Raw genomic sequence first — 18,463 nt, forward strand, 5'->3', positions numbered from 1 at the left:
AACGATACTGGTGGCCTGGTCTATGCAGACGGACTAAACAGTATGTCCTTTGCTGTGACATTTGTCAGCAGATTAAGGGCTCAAATATCAAACACCCTCCGCAGACGTCTCTCTTAGTGTCAGACAAGCCACTCCATTGTGTGTACCTGGACCATTGTGGTCCCTTGCAGCCTGATGGTGCATATAAATACATTTTAGTGGCTGTAGATTCCTGTTCTAGATTCCTGTGGGTATGGCCACAGCGGTCGGCTGACGCCCGGACTGTTATAAAAGATTTGCTGATCTTTATCGATACATATGCAGTTGCAGCATTCCATTCGGACCAGGGCCCTGCATTTGCCTCTAAAGCTTTCAAGGACACCATGAAAACGATGGGTGTTGAACTCCATTACTCCTCACCATACCATCCAGAGGGAAATTCGGTCGTGGAGAGGCGGAATCGTGATCTAAAGCAGTCCTTAACAGCTCGAGTATTAGGTTCAGGCCGCAGTTGGTTACATCACCTATATGGGGTCCAGAGAGCACTGAATAATCTGCCAAGACGGTCCTTGGGGGGAAAGTCTCCATATGAGGTTCTCTTTGGGACACCTATGTATGTCCCCGATCTTGATGCCCCTGGTATGGTGGCAGCAGAAACACCATTTGACATAAAAGAACGTCTCACTGTTTTACAGGAGCTTCAACAATTCCGTGATGATAAATCATCTACAAGTGCTGCCACCTTGGGAATAAGGGAATTGGCGAAAACTTCGACTGGCTGGATTCCTAACGTTGGGGATCTGGTTTGTGAGAAGATCGCTGTGAAAAAAGAGTTTGGTTCATCATACAGAGCACCTGTACCGGTCTTGGGGATAAAAGGCACCAGGACTGTCATCCTTCCACCATTGTCTGGTTCCAAATCAAACAGATTCATCTCCATTGATGACATCAAATTACACCATGTGGCCGATTCTTCACAGTAGACCAGGAGGTCCCTTGGGTAGTTCCCGATCCCCTCTCACTACCCAACAGGACATCCATCTACATAGGAGGATGAATATCACTACTACTGACTATGCAACTATGTCAACTGCTGTTCCGGACACTTCCTCGACCATGGGGAGGGCGTAAAATGACCTTTTGTTGGTTCCAGTAACAACTTCAGAGACCACCCGCTTCAGGATTTGGCTGTATTTTACACGAAAACTTCCACGGCTAATAACGTTGTCTATCAAGAACTTCCACGAGCAGTGGATGAGAATTCGACGGGTCCTGTGTTTGCAGAGACTTCCTCTGGCTATTTTGTAGACATTGATGATTTTTCTTCGGATTCATCCTCAACTGAGACTGACAAACTTTCGAGAAGTAGCAAATTCTATCGATGGCTTAAAAAGAACTATTTGATATATCCATGGAACTATCTCTGGTTCTGTTTGACATTCATTGCATTATTTTTATGGATTGGTTTTGTGACTGTTTTCTTTTTACTAATTAATGGTCACTATATCGCTGATCGCTCCTCTGTGGAGCCTGTTGATGAAATTTTAACACCACATCATTCATCACATAAGGTCCGACGTGATTTGTCCCCTGTCAATATTACAGCTATTCTGATTCCTGATGGGATTGTATGGGACAAAGTTCTGTTCGATATATATGGGCCTACAGAGATAATTCAAATACCATACGTGTTCAAAATTTCAATGTCTGATGTTATTACACCTAATGTTGTCTCTGATGATTGGGATGTCCAAACAGTTGATTCAATGCTAACTGAAATGAAGGACCACTCCGCTTTTGGAAGTGATGATGTATATGATTATACAATGAATTATGGGGAAATGTTCTGCTATAACAATTGGGGACATCACTACCTGCACTGTGCAACTAGATATAGGCCTCACTTAAACTACACACAATGGGAACACTGTTCAACACCACGGGTGGGGAGTCCAAAGTATTACAGTGACAAATTCACATACTTTTCTGGGCATGATACAAAGAAAGCTGAATCACATTATTTTAAATTACCTACAGCGCAATTTAAAAAACTTTTGCTAACAGATACAAAACTGATTTATTCAGATCCTTTTGTTTCCCGGCTCTCGATTGAGGATTACAAATATTGGAAGAACACTATCGATCTGAAGAGTGTATGGGGAACACAAGATTGGCAAATACAGGGTAGGGAGGCTTTGTTTCGAGCTTGCTTGATTCCTGTGCAAATGATTTTTTTAAATGACACTGTTGAGCAGACATCATGTCTGGGGTTAGCAAAAATTAAAGATCTGAACACGCCCAGTATCCCTACTCCGACAAAATTTAGAGATTGGCAACACTTTCTTAATATTTCAGAGGACAGGCTAGATGCAATGGTTAAGGCTGGTGCTTATAATTCTTCACTTTCCCGTCCCGGCGGATGGCTGATGAGTGTCAAAGGCGTTTTTTGAACTCTTCAGGGTTTTTTTCCATTCATAGGCCAGACCCTCGCTTTCTATCAGGTCAACATACAGTGTGGGTAAGCTGTGCCAGCAATGGGTACAGACAAACACTTTAACAGCGGTTAGACAACACCTGAACACTCTTTCTGACAGTATAGACTTACAGGATTTCCTATTAGGTCCTAGGAAACAACGCTCGAAACGTTTTTTATATGCTATGTATAATGAAATTTGGAAACTTTCTCAAATTGAGGCTGCTGCGCGTTTAAGGCAACTTGATAAGGAGAATTTTGAAAAAACATTGGCTGTTGTCGACAATGGCATGAACACACTGTCCAACAGGATTTATTCACTGTCAAATATAGTGTCATCTGCTATTGATATCACTCAGACTGATTTGACCCAGTTATATCATGGACAAACACAGCTACGTTCCATCATGCAGCTGGGTTGGGCATTGCAGACACTGAGAGGTGGCCACATTCCATGGAAATACATTAATGGGAGTGAACTATTCGCTGCTTTTAATTTTTCCAGGGAACAAGAGACAATGGCTAAAAGGGAGGCTTGCTTCAAGTAGAGAAGTTAGATAAGTTGCCCTTCACGGTACCAGAGAGCCCTTCAACTATCTGGCTCTTACACAGCATTATTAATTTACCGTTTTTGACCTTTCGTTTCTCGAGCTGCCTGAAACATCTTGCAGTGGGACGATATGAACGGCTAGGAGGTAGCTTTATTAAGGAAGAGTGGGAGTTGCCCTTTGAGTATCGATGTTTGAACGGTGAACAGGAGGTCTTTCTTAGTGGAAGTGAATGTGAGACAGCTGTTCGTCATTCCATGATATGCAAACAGGTGTCTCTTCACGGTCTTTGCAATGCGGGGGTCGCAAATTTGGCCTGTATTTTGTAATGGGAGTTATGTTCTACTGAGCGATGACAGCTGTTGCGGCTTGCGACCTGGAATTGCCTACGCAATCTCAGTCACGAAGGTCGTTACGTGTTGTGGCCATGTTTTGTTTCCCCCCACACGAGAGATACAAGTATCTGAAATGTGGCCCCACATTGATACTATTAATGTGAACTATGACAAGTTGAGTAGACTAAGGGCGCTATTGTTTCAGAAACAGATCGCCTTGACATCCGCAAAAGAGACGTATGCTCTCCAGATTGCGAGATCATCAGCCGAGATACAATCCCTTTTAAATACCGATTTCCCCAAACACTTTGGAGAGTTGGTATCCAGAATATTCAGTGCTTCAAGCACAACTGGGATTGTTCATTTCTTTAAGGCTGTCGGGTCTGGTTTCGTGTCCATCTTCCAGATTGTCTTCGGAGTCATCCCATCAGCCATCCATTCTCTCTTTTGAAGTGTGTTTGGTGGCTTTCCAATTATTTTGGCTTTAATTGGCGGACTGCTACTGCTATTTTTTCTGATTTGCGGTGGTTGTTTTTTTCCAGCGACACAGAGCAATGGAGCCGCTCCCGTCAACCCTGCTGTGCCGTGAACGCATGGTTCGGATCTTCGGTACACCTTTGCTGGTGGAACTGGAGTTTGACTGGTCATTGTCATTCCGGCCTCTACTCTGGTGTGTGCAACCGGTGTTCCGCTGCATATGGTGTCTCTTTGAACATCTGCCTATGGTCTGCCTTGCTGTTGCACCGACATCTCCTGTGGACCACGAACTGCTGATGTCCCCAATGAGGGTTCATACACGGTCATGCCCCTTGAGACTGAGGTTGCTCCGCGAGGCCACCTATGAGCCTTCTGTTATAAGATCTAATATGGATGAGGACGCTGCAGCGAGTGTCGATACACCGATGAATGTGGCTCACTTCTGCTCTGTGGATCCGTTTGTCCGTCCAGCTCTCGATTTCACTTCAGACGATGTTGACTCATTTTTAAGATCCTTGAATGGTGACTTGGATGACATTCTTCAAGATCCTGCATATAACACATGATTTGATGAATTTGCTTACCAGTTCCCGGTTCTAAAATAAGCGATTATACTAAAAGTTTGCTATACTTGTCATGGTTGATATTAAAATCTCTGTATGTTTTTTAAACGAATTTTAACACACAGCAATTATTTTGTCATTAAGTAAATTTTTGAGCTTGAGTTTTCGTTTTTGTTTTTTGGCTTTTAGTTCAGTAGCAGCTTTTTAAGCATTTGGGTTGCTTTTCCTTCATCATACCTGTTACGGCAATGGGGAGGGTGTAGTGAATCCTAGTTTGTTTTAACGGGATAACAGGAGTTAGCTTAGCTGTAGGCTTGTAAACTCATGCCCCCGTCACCCAGTGACTTTTAACCTACTTAGCTTGCTCTGTCTTAGTCCATTTAATTATTTATTTCCTTTAAGATGGCAGCCTTGTTTATAGTTAGGCCACTTGTTATGGGTTCTATTATCAGTGTCACTGCGCCAAGGCGTCAAGATCAAGCACGAAAGACAAACATACAGTAGGTATTCACACTTAGGGATTTCTAGCTAACATTACTCTGTCACTGTCATTGTCCTAATGCAAAAAACAACAGATGATGGACAGAATGCAGAGCAAATAAAACATTCACCCCCATTCACATAGATCTGGGTTTAATCCATCGTTTTTGTGCTCACCACGCCACCCCAGTTTGGACCCAGCCATATGCAAATCAGTCTTGACCCTGTTCCCCATGGGAACAGTCCAGCCCGAACTGCCAAACCAGATCCTCCCTGGACCGGAAACAAGCATCCTAGGACCGGTTTCAGGGTATCACCCTTCATCAGCTAGACTAGCTTGAATCCAGTGGCGCAGTGAGCACGGGACCCACGTCTGGGCATACCCTTCCCACTTGGGGCAACAAATGCAAAAAACAACAGATGATGCACGGAATGCAGAGCAAATCAAACATTCACCCCCAGTCACATAGATCTGGGTTTAATCCATCATTTGTTTGTTCACCACGCCACCCAGTTTGGACCCAGCCATATGCAAATCAGTCTTGACCCTGTTCCCCATGGGAACAGTCCAGCCCGAACTGCCAAGCCAGATCCTCCCTGGACCGGAAACAAGCATCCTAGGACCGGTTTCAGGGTATCACCCTTCATCAGCTAGGCTAGCTTGAATCTAGTGACGCAGTGAGCACAGGACCCACGTCTGGGTATACCCTTCCCACTTGGGGCAACAAATGCAAAAAACCACAGATGATGGATGGAATGCAGGGCAAATCAAACATTCACCCCCAGTCACATAGATCTGGGTTTAATACATTGTTTTCTTGCTCACCACGCCACCCCAGTTTGGACCCAGCCATATGCAAATCATTCTTGACCCTGTTCCCCATGGGAACAGTCCAGCCCGAACTGCCAAGCCAGATGCTCCCTGGACCGGAAACAAGCATCCTAGGACCTAATGGCGGGTTCCTGACAGCATGATTTCATTAATGATTTCATTAAGGGATGCGTTCAACATTGGATTGTGCTTTTGGCTTTTGGATGGATGCCAGCAGCACACACCAGATGTGTTTGGCTAATTGTGTTCACCTGCATACCACACTATAAAACACACTCCATTTCAGATCACTTGAGATCATGATCCCATACCACTGCAGAACACCATTTTCAAGCAGACTTTTTAACACAGATATCAGGTTTTTTTTCTCCCTCTGTTTTTTGTTCTTTTGTCTCACTTTTTCCCCTTATCTTGGGGGCCCCCAAATTCATTTGATGTAATGTCCTTATAATGGCAGCCAGGTGAAATACATATTTCATCACGGGAGAGTTGTCAGTCATGGTGGATACAATTTTAGAGTAGAGCACAATTGTTTGGAGCACAAGTACAAAATACAACTATAGCACAGAAAAGGCAAATGTGGTCCAGAATAGTTGACGGAGTGAATGCTATAGCAAACAACCTGCACACACAGGAGGAAAATTTGAAGAGATGGAATGACCTGTGGGGGAGAATGTGTTCCCTGGCCTTCAAGTTTTACCTAGAGGCCCAGAGGACTGGTGGTGGTTCTTCAAGGGACCCCACAATTATATCCCTGGGAGGAAAAAGTCTTGCACATCTTACATCCTGAAGGCTTGACAGGAATCCCTGGTGGAGTGGAGACTGCTAAGTTACCCTTTTGAATGTGTCATTAAACTGAAATGTCATTTTTCTTTGAATTTAGCTGTTGGTAGTGTGTTTTCCATCTTTTTCATACATATAAACATACAATATAAATATTTAGTTTACTTTGTAATGGACATTAGTAGCATTATTGTTGTATCTCTCATTAAACTAATTGTCAATATTGGATTTTTTCACCATGTTACATATTTATTTTTCCCTTGTTTGTTTGTTTGTCTGAATGTATCCTGCTCAATTTAGGACTACAGTTTTCAACCTCCATCAACTTTTCCAATGTGTTATGGTGCATGTAAGTGTGTCTACACTTCTGAACATATTTCTTATATGTGTTTCAGATTGGAAATGTCAATTATTTTCTTCCCTAAATTTTACTAGGTATGTTTCACTTACAATTTTCCAAGTGTTGGTAAAGTTTCATTGAAATTACTGCAACTACCATAATGCCTCATTTTTTGTTTTTCACATAACATTGCAATGTTATTTTGATCAATCTCTCTTATCTCACATATAGTCACATAGGTTAAATTGTAATGTATTCATCAATCTCTATATTATGCTATGGTGGGAAATGTGATGTTGAAATTATGTATGTTTTTATTTACATTACATTTATTTAATTTGATGGTGTTTTGTCTCACTAATCAAAGTTTGTTATCTTTAAATGTTTAATATATGTTATATTGTGTGCTGAATGTATGATCTTTTTATAAATATATGCACTTTGCAATGCTCCTATGATGATAATTAATGCTATTTATCCTACTAAGTTGTTTAATTCTCAGATCATTACCCTGCTAGGCCTTTGAATGTTTTTTCCTCCCACTTCTACACCCTATTGTGTTGTGCTGAAAGTTTGGTTTATTACATGTATACTTCAGATTTTTTTCAGAACATCATTTTACATACTATGCTGAAGAGGTTTTATGTGTTACTTAAACTGTTATGTAACTTATTAACAAACAACCGAAAGCTAGTCTAATGATATTAATTGTCTTTTACCTTTTAGGCTGCTTACTTTTTTCCCTCACACTCATTTGATGTACAATCCAGACTTCTAAAAATTATTATTTTTAATTCATCATAGGTGCAACACCAAGAGAATATGGATTACCATCTGCTACAACCTCAGAGGATACCTCCACTCTGAACCAGGAACAAACATTCAATGAGGATTCTACTCTGGAAAGTCCTGATGATGAGAGGCAGCCTGGTCAATCTGGTCTGCCTGGGCAGACAGCTCCCATGAGTCTCACTCGGCCCACACCCAAACTCCTCCCACACCAGCTGCTATAAAATCTCAATCCCTGGATACCTCCACTTCCTGTGTCCAAAGGACCATCACCCCAATCTTATGCCGCTAAGTACAGGCTGATATTGAGCCAACATCACCATGACCTCCATTTCAAATGGTAACCAGTGGAATGAGACACACTGGGTCGAGGGCACAGGGTGGTGGGGGTAGAGTTCATGGTAGGGAATCTGTGGGCCAGCAAAGTTAGGCCACTGCATTCACTGTCACCTAGACCACCACCAAGTTTTAGGATCCCTCCATCAGTCCCAAGACACAATGGACCAGGCCCTTACAGAGCTCCAGGAGATGAAGCATTTGCAGAGGGAGCACAGTGTACAGATGGAGAATCTAAACTCCAATTTGGGCTCCCTGACTGGGGTGCTGCATGATTGTTTTACCCATATGTCCAGGGGTTTTCCAGCAACGTCTTCCCCTTTCTGTGGTTCAACAACATCTGGGTCAACTGCATCTACCTCAGACAAAGAAAAGGGGACCCTGCCACAAGAGGGAAAACCTGCACCCACCTTAGTCCCTGCAACTGTGGATCCACCAGCCCCTTTCAGGAGGGGGATGTCATCTGGACCACCAGGAGGGGATGGCAAGACCTCCACCACCAGCAAGAGATGCATAACCTAATTTACTCCACTGTGTGACTAACATTTTCTCTGTGACTATTTCTGGACACATTTAAATTTTTGATGCCAGTTGTATTTTGTACATTAGATGGAAAACAATTTTGGCTCTTCAAAAATAGCTTTATTCACCATGATTGACTTTTTATTTTTTGTTTGGGTTTTAGTTTTTTATTTTGTTTTACATTATTTGGTTGTGTTAGATAAAACCCAAACTAACGAAGACTGGTGTTGTATTACTTTTCTCAATGTGTTCATTGTTTTCCTCCCATCATACATTTCAAAATGTAAATAGTTAAGATTGTTAACCCATAAATAAAGATGTGTTCAATTTTTTCAAATACATTAACAGCCATGCTGAACAGAAATACTCAATGCCATTTTTTCATTTACAGTTCCAGACCTTGCTTTCATGGAAGAATGGGATATAATCAAAATAATCAGATTACATAGGCAAATTATTATTGATTTATGTCATCAGCTTGAGCCAGATATTGTGCCTCACAATAGTAATCCCACATCAATAAAACCAATAGTCAAAATAAGGGCAGTACTCCATTTTGTGGTGACAGGTTCATTCCAAAACATTGTTGCAGGTCTAATATAACTTTAATTGGTGTGCTGCAAGAAGTTATTTCTACAGTGATGAAACACATCAACAGCTTCATACACTTACCACAAAATGATGATTTTGCCAATGAGAAGCGAGATTAGTATACTTTGGGTCGAATATGACATAGGATTAGAACAATTTACCCAGCCCATATTGGCTTGATGGTAACATTCAATAGAAAACAAGCTTAATGCAATTTAAAACTTTAATTCAATCATTGTGCAAGTTGTCTTTGTATAAGATATGTTTACCCAAAGTGTGTGTGTGTGACTTTCACAGGATCAACCTATGTTCCCTTTGTACTTCGCAACAGTAGCATATAACAGCAAATGTCACTACTTTGAAATGTACAAGTGAAGATGACATGGGAAAGGAACCTAAAACTGATTATAACAAAAGTATTTTTTATTACATTACAAAATAGGCACATTACATATCAACAATTTTGAGGGCGCAATTTCCAAGAACAATCAAAGATAAACAATGTAAATGAACACAGTAGTGAGTGTGTCAAAACTTTCAACAAGCATCTTTGTCCTTGATTTTCCTTATCTTGGCCTTTCTAAAAATGTCCAGCACTGACTTTTATCAGGTCCATGGCCAGCTCTCTCCTGCTGCTGAATCGCTGTCTCTTGATCGTTGCTTTGCCTTTCCTGCCTTCTCCTCCGCTACCCCCATTTTTCTGAGTGCTTTGTCCTTAACTTTGCATTTTTTTGCTTTCTCCTCCTCCCCTGCTTTCCTCTTCTTATTGCCTTGTTTTACTGCTTCCCTCCCCCTGTTATTCTGAGTGCTTTCCCCTGTTTTTGCCTTGCCTCATCATTGTTCATCCTGTTCTCCCATTGCCTCTCCCACCTTCCACCCATTTACCTGCCTAGCCCCTCCCACTGCCTTCCAGTGCCCCTCCCTCCTCCTGGACCTTCAAACTGGAGGCTGCAGCATGCCCGTCTGTGCCAGTCTGTGCCTGACCATGCCCAGTGCCAGGACCCCTGGGTCTTTCACTCCACAAAGATATACCACTGCTGACCTCTGAGCCTTGGACCCTGGACACACCAACAACCACAGCTGCCCCACATCTCATCAAAGGACCGTTCTCCTTCCAATACTGCCACCTTCAGCACCGAAGCAACCAATAACACCAGCAACACCGCAAATGAGGCTGTACCTGACTCATCGACTGAAACCAACCACGACAGAACCCCAGTGCATCCTAATGTAGGGGGTTCATTCACTTGGTAAACACGCCACAGAGGTCTGGAACATGATTTACTCCCTCACCCTGGATGTCAATTTCCTCAGAGAAACCTAATAGAAACATGGCTAAACATTTCCTCCCCACCAGACACCACCATCCCCAAAGGTTACAAGATAACACACCAGGACTGATCCAACAAGCACAGAGGCGGAATCACCATCATCTACAGGGACAACATCTGCTGCTCGATATCCCCTGATGACCGAACACTGGTAATGGAACACCTCAATGTCCAAATCCACACAGACGGAAAAAAACCACCAGAGCCACCCTTACCTACAGACCACCAGGACAATGCCCTATCTTCTGTAACACCATCCCAGAGCACATCGCCCCACAAGCAATCGACGCTGAGCGCTATACATTCCTAGGGGACCTCATCTTCTACCTCGATGACCGCAGTGACGCCAACTCCACTGACCTTGTGGAAAGCTTGAGCAACATTGGCCTCAAACAGCTCATCACCGACCCTACTCACATCGCAGGACACATGCTCAACCCTGTCTTCATCTCCAGTGACGGAGTCAGGTACATCAACACCACACCACTCACCTGTTCCAACCACCGCAACATATACCACACCATCATAGGACCCACCTAACCTGGCACCATGCCCCCAGATCCATGCAAAGAAACTGGAAAAGGGTATCAAAAGTCCAGTGGAATGACACTGTCTGCTCCCAGACTCTACACATGACCCTGAACATGCAGCAAAGAACTGGTTTACCGAGGAATTGCACACCACCAAATGCCACTGCCAACAACTTGAAAGGTAGTGGCACATCAGCAAAAAACTGAAGAGCACACCACCTTCAGGACCCCTTGCAACCAGTACCACCGCCTCCTGAAAGAAACTAAGAAGAACACACTGGAAGAATGCATCAAACCCAGCGGAAACCATAACAAAGAACTCTTCACCCCATGAAGGAGTTTACCAGTCCCACAGCCAATGAGAAGAACATCACTCCCTCCCAGGAACTGTGTGACAAACCTCATAGACTTTTTTCACAACAACATCTTGGCCATCTACCAAAACTTCAAATGCCAGCCTCTACCACAGACAGCATCAACCAGCTCATACCCACAAACACGAACCCAGAACACCTTCTCACCCACTGGGAACTCCCCACAAAGCAAGACACTATCTCCATCACAAACTCTGTGCACTTGAGAGGACCCACGGATGTTTGCCCCCTCAACGTCTTGAACCTCGGAAGCAAGACAATCATTGACAAGCTTAGGGAAGTCCTGAATACCTCCTTCACTGCTGCCTCCTTCCTAGAGAACTGAAAACACGCTGAAGTGAAAACGAATTGAAGAACTACCAACCTATCTCCCTGCTCCCCCATCTAGCAAAAGTCCTCGAGAAAGCGATCAACCAGCAACTCACCCAACACCTAAGGACCACAACATCCTGGACCCCTCCCAAACCAGATTTTGAGCTAACCACAGCACTGAGACAGCCCTGATTGCAGCCACAGATGACATCAGAGCCCTCCTGGATTGTGGGGAAACAGCAACCCTCATCCTCCTGGACCTGCCCACTGCGTTTGTCATCTGCCACTACATCCTGATCAACAGTCGCCACCAAATCAGGGTTCAAGGAATCACCCTCAAATGGATCTCCTCGTACCTCAGTGGCAGAACCCAAATGATCCGACTGCCACCATTCACCTCAGAGCCCAAAAAGATCATCTGTGGAGTTCCCCAAGGATTGTCCCTCAGCCCGACCCTCCTCAACACCTACCTGACCCCCCTAGACATCACAGTCAGATCACATAGACTCAACATTATTTCATACCCCGATGACACACAGCTCATCCTTTGACTGTTGGAAAATCCATCCACCACAAAAGCTGACTTCCAAAGATGCATGATAAACATAGCGGACTAGATGAATGACAACTCTCTCAAACTCAACAGCAACAAAAAAATTGAAGTCCTCATCTTTGGAAACAACACCTTGCCATGGACTGACACATGGTGGAACACAGAACTCTGAACACCCCTACCCCAACAGACCATGATCGCAACCTCTGCATCATCCTGGATAGCAAGCTATCCATGAAGAAACAAACCAACGCTGTTTCATCCACCTGCATCCACACCCATTGCATGCTCTGCAAGATCTTCAGGTGGCTCCCAGAAAACACCAGAAGGATGTCACAAAAGCCCTCATCACCAGCAGACTGGACTAAGGAAACATGCTCTAAATAGGAATCACTGCAAGCCTCATGAAGAGACTCCAGACAATACAGAAATCAGTGTCAAGGCTCATACTCGACCTTCCCAAAAGGACCCACATCACTACACATCTCAAGAAAGTACACTAGCTCCTGATTCAGAAGAGATGCCAGTTCAAGATGCTGGCCACACTTAAAAGGCCCTGCACAACAAAGGACCAGCATATATCAACAAATGCCTGACCTTCCACCAAGGGACCAGACACCTGCGAGCAGCTTCCCTCTTGAACGCAGACACCCCAATGATCTGTTGAGCCAACACCAGAGGACACTGCATCTCACACCTGACAGTCAAGGCTTGGAACAACCTCCCTGTGCACCAAAGGACTGCATCATCACTTCAGTGATTCAGAAGAGAACTAAAAACCTGGATATTTGAATGATCATACCTCCACGCAGTCGCATACAGCTCTGGCGCCTCGTGACCATCATGGGTGATTTGCTGCACTCTATAAATGTTTGTTTGATTGATCGATCCTCATTAGATGAAAATCTGGTTTAACAGTTAATGTAATAATATGTAAATATATACTTACATTCATGAGAATAATTGTCAATAACATCTTGACATAAGCCTATTCCTTCTTCTCCACTAATATCATCTTAATTTGGCATTTCAACATCCACACACACTCACTCTTCATGGTCTCCATCCTCTGCGATTTTCTATCTCATGGTTATGTTGTGTAACATGCAGCATGCCATGGTCACTTTACACACCTTATTGGGTGAGTGGATGAGAGCTCCCCCAGTCTTATCCACATATCAAACTCTGGCATTTAGGATCCCAAAAGCCCATTCCACTGGCCTTCTTGTTCTTCCACGGCTTCATTGGAGCAGACTTCCGCTGGTGTTGTTGATTCCTCTGCGGTGCTAACAATGATTGTCGGTTAGGATAAGTTCAGTCTCCTACATATAAAAATAATAAAAATGTCCCTCAAAACATAGTACTATTTTAGATAATTAAACCTGAAATTAACCACATTTTATATGACAGATTGTGCTTACCAGCAAGTCAGGTTCTCTCTGGTCCAAGTTGTGACATTTGCAGGGGTATGGTATACTGGAAAATGCACACACATGCCTGTGATGTACAAATCAGTTAAGAACACAATTTGCACACTGATTGAATGGACGTTCTTTCAATTGCGTTATACTTGTTCTCTGTTGTGTGGTGGCACTAAGGCAATATGTGTTCCAATAATTGCTTAAGCCACATGTGGTAGGTGACCCAAAGCATAAAAATATCCCTTCACATTAGCAAAAGCCTAATTGCGTGGCAACTGTATGAAGCTGTTGCTGTGTCTCATCATTGAAGAAAGATCTTCTTATAGTACACCACTGAAAATTGGTTGTGACATTCCACCAGATACTGCAGGAGTGTATTGGAATGATCCTGTGGCTGCAAAATGAAGTCCTGCCATGATTTTGACTATTGTTGTTATTGATGTGGGATTCTTTTTGTGAGGCAGAATATCTGGTTCCAGCTGATGACACAAATCAATACTAGTTTGCCTCTTCAATCAAATTTTTGATAAAATCCCTTTCTTCTATGGTGGCATGGGCTGGAACTTGTCTGAAAACTTGAGGCTGTCACCTTCTCACTCTCCCTGGGTTCATATGTCTACATTAATTAATACATGTTTTTTGTAAATACAACACAAATGTCATGTTTTCATAAAAATATATTTGGTTTCTCAGCATAATTTAACACAACATTTGTAGGCGAATCTGTATAAAAAATAACATTTTTGATATGTCTTAATTTTTTAGAGACATCTTTAAATAATACATTTTAAATGTATTATTTGCACATTCTTAGATTTTTTTTCAATTTTTCATCAAAAATTCGGTGAATAGAAGTGTAATCAAAACCTCACAACTATTTCATGTAACCAGTAATGCACTACATAATATCAAATAGCCACCATTTTGAGTTATGTTGACACACAACATTCACAAACACACTATTTCACAATCTAAAATGGTGAACACCTGACCTCACCATCAGGACATTTGCAATTAGATGAAAGTTGGCAGAAGTTGACCAGGCAGTGGGTGTGAAGCTCCACAACGGACACAGCCATAGGCTAACGTTTATGATAGCAATGTACAAAAGCCAAAAGATGTGTCCATCTCCAATGATGATCAGGTATGTCGTGTAGATGTATGCAGTGTTTTAAAAAAAACTTACTTCACTGCCTCCTAACACTGCAACTAGCAACGCCTCCTCAACTTTTGCTGCTGTTTCCGACCTTTGGGAGCCAAAACACCAGGAAAGCAGGAGATAGGGACCCAAACATTTCACAAGAGGAGCTGAAGATGCTGACTACGCAAGTTCTGTCCGAGTACAGCCAGTGGTATGGCTCATCAGAGAAAGAGGTACATGTTTAAAATTATAATGTGATTCTGACACACTTTATTTATTTGAACAAAGGCTAGAATATCCCTTCTAGTTTTGGAGTGAAGTTTAGTGATTGAAGTGAAGTTTCTTTTCTTTTTAAATTGCATTGAAAAAATACGGTGTGTATATTTAAACACTTTCTAATTAGACAACACAACAACATTAGTATGTGTTGCGTGTTTAACGCCCTATTTATGTTTTGATGTGTATATATATATATGTATGTATAATTAACATTTTCATGTAAAATCTACAAAATTCCCATTAACTTAATAAAGAAAATGTATTGCATTTTTGATACAAAATAACATATATATATATATATATATATATATATATATATATATATATATATATTCCCTACTGGCAGTCACCAGTGGGTGGTTTTAGTTAGGACCATGTTTCCACAGAAAAAGCATTTTTTGACTTGCCTATATCTTTGGCACCATTTGATGAATCTTCTGAAATTTTCCCAAAAAGTGTTGCAGTGATTCTTGCACTGAAGTTTCTGCACGGGGTAATCTGTCAAGCAGGGGCCGAGAAAAAGGGGGTGGGTCAAAAAAATTGCTTTTCCCCTGTTAATTCCCTTAGGACCTTTAGACACCACTACGGCCCGAGCCACTAGAAGGAATTACACCAAATTTGGCAGAAAGCTAGCTTTCGGTATGCAGATTGATCTTTTGCTTATTTGGTGTAGATCCGTTCAGTAGTTTAGGAGCTATTTGAGGGCAAATAGATTTGTATATCTCTGGCCGCAAATAATTCACAAAATTCGCAAATTTTCATGAATACCCATGCAAAAAAAGAAACTTTGCAATTGGCTGACCACACACAACCTGACTAGAAAGTGAAGACCACCATTTTATTTCACGGGGCACGGTCCCCAGGGATGAAAATTCAAATTCAAAGTGACCTAAGGGGTCAGGGTGAAGGTACCCTGACTCCAGAAGTGTGATATAGCTGCGTTTTAGGGGCAAATTATAGGTTTAATGTCATTTTGCATCATAGTGTGTGATATTCATGAAAGTTCGAATTTCCACGAATTATTAAAGAATATCCAAGATTATGAAACATTATAAAGAAAAAGCACAAACTCATTCATACCCTAATCAATTCACTCAAGTTATAGTTACCTTAGCGCACGGGTTGTGGTTACTTGAAAGAACTCTAATTGCTGAATTTCTATGGTTTTGTATGAGTAAATTCAGAACTTATCTACAAGGTCTTTGTAACCTTTGTTTTTTTCAGTTAATATATATATATATATATATATATATAAATCTAAATATATCTATGTATATATATCTATATATATCTTTATATATTATGTATATATATCTATATCTTTCTATATATATATATATATATATATATATATATTTTGCTATTTGTATTATACCACAAATAACTCAGCCTAGATAATGTCACTGTGCTGGATTAGTAAAATAAGAACATGACAAGGAGTAAGGGTAGTAGGTAGTTTGCTACAAATTTATTTTTTTAATTAAAAAAAATAATTTGTTGTATCATTGTAATGCTTGTGATTGCTTTTTCAAAATTGTGTTACATCAATACAAACAAACAAAAAGTCACATCTTTTCCTGTTTTGTATCAATGTAGGTCAATGCCCATCAAAAGAAGGACATCTGGAAGGCCATCACGAAGAAGGTGCGGACCCTAGGGGTCTACAGGCGCAGCATACACTGTTGGACGCGATGGGAGGACCTACAACACTGGACTAAGAAGCTAGTAGAAGTCCAGCTCAGCCTACCCCCCCTAATTGCCCGCATACTTCTGGTGGCCTACCCTCAGCTTGATGGGCAGTTAAAAGCCCAACAGCACCTTCAAGGAGGTAAGTTGATTCTTGAGTTTTTCATGTTAAATAACTATATTTTGTTACAGCAACACATTCTGGCATCAATATAAAGCTTGATTCATGCCCAAGGCAGAAGAAGAGTTCTGGAAGGTGTAAGTTTTGCACAAGGTGTATGATGATGTATTTTGTATATTAATTTGAGGAAAATTATGCCACTATATTTCTGATCACTGCCAAAGGTCTGCTTTGAGCAGGCACAAAATTGCCTAAAAACAAATATACATGTTTGTTTGATGTTATAAGGGATAGTTGCAACAAACAAGCCACAATTTTTAACTGTGTCAAGTGTGATGCTCCATCACAATTATGAAGGATGTTACACTAGCCCTATTATAGGTGACATAGCATGGTATGCACTTCTGATACAGTGCATGTTCCAAATGCCACATTTGTGAGTTAGTAGTGGTAACAAACAATAGTGAGCAAGCGAGGCAAAATGACTAGAAACATATGTTTAAATGGCTACATATTTTATTAAAAACATATCACAAATATGTTTATAATAAAAAATAAAAAAAATATGTTAAGAGTGATGAATATGCATGATTTCTTACTCCTTCACAAATGTGCATGTAAGCCAGTCTCTTTTTTGTAAAAATAGGCATATGTTTTGGACAGGAATCTGAACATATTGGTGATAGAGTAACACATACCCAAAAAAGTTTTGTTGTCCTTTGCTATGTCCAGATGATAAATCAATGTTGAAGAAAAATAGGGTACATAAAGGGACTTTTGCAGATGGAATGTTCTGTCACATGTATATCTGGAAAACCCATAATCAGGCAAAAAATGTGACTCTTTAGGAAAATGTAGATATGCACAAAAGTTAAATTTTTCATAAAAGAAATTATACATGAATCAGTGTATTATATATTTCCAGAAATGTTGTACCAATTTCGGACTAAAATAAAAGCGAAATATCTGTTTACATTTTTTCTCAATGGTAAAACAAACTAAAAATAACTGAAAATATTTTAGAATTTCGATCAATTTATCAGGGATCTGCAGCTAGGTTGTTGGTTAATGGTGGGCTAACGGACCCTTTTAAGATTACTAGGGGTACCAGACAGGGTTGTCCTCTCTCTCCTTTGTTGTTCAATTTGTGTATGGAACCTTTGGCCAGGAGGATCAGGCAGGACGTGAGAATTCTCCCTTTTAAAAGTAAGGGCTGGGTTAAGAAAGTAGCCTTGTTTGCCGACAATCTTTTGGTTTATACTTCTAACTTATCTAATACGATGCCTATTTTGTTGGATATTACAGAGAAATATGGGAAGGTCTCAGGTTATCAAATCAATCCCGACAAGACAGAAATAATGGTATGGAATTTGAAAGGTGATAACTGGTGTATTACTAATTCTATGAGGTACCTAGGGTTATCAATTGTTCATGATTTGCAACAAATACCCGTGGTAAATATTAGATCTGTCATAACAGAGTGCAGTAAGCTAATGTTAGGCTGGTTACATCTGCCGCTCACAATTACTGGGAGGGTTAATTTGGTTAAAATGATAATACTACCTAAGTTGAATTTTCTTTGTAATTCTATTCCCTAACATATGGATAAAAAATGATTGGCTATGTTTCAATAGAAAATTAATTCCTTTATTTGGGCGCATAGGGGC

The 18,463-nt window shown here is 41.3% G+C and overlaps 1 protein-coding gene across 1 annotated transcript in view; it reads left to right on the plus strand.

The window, feature by feature from the left end:
* Positions 1-18,463, plus strand: part of LOC138301716 (uncharacterized) — a 161,689-nt gene that overhangs the window by 77,033 nt on the left and 66,193 nt on the right. The window contains exon 2 of the mRNA XM_069242230.1: positions 16,586-16,817. Within this exon, the coding sequence (XP_069098331.1) occupies positions 16,586-16,817 (232 nt within the window). The remainder of the gene's footprint in view (positions 1-16,585; positions 16,818-18,463) is intronic.

Source organism: Pleurodeles waltl, chromosome 6 (assembly GCF_031143425.1).
Source record: "Pleurodeles waltl isolate 20211129_DDA chromosome 6, aPleWal1.hap1.20221129, whole genome shotgun sequence".
NCBI classification, from domain to species: Eukaryota; Metazoa; Chordata; class Amphibia; order Caudata; family Salamandridae; genus Pleurodeles; species Pleurodeles waltl.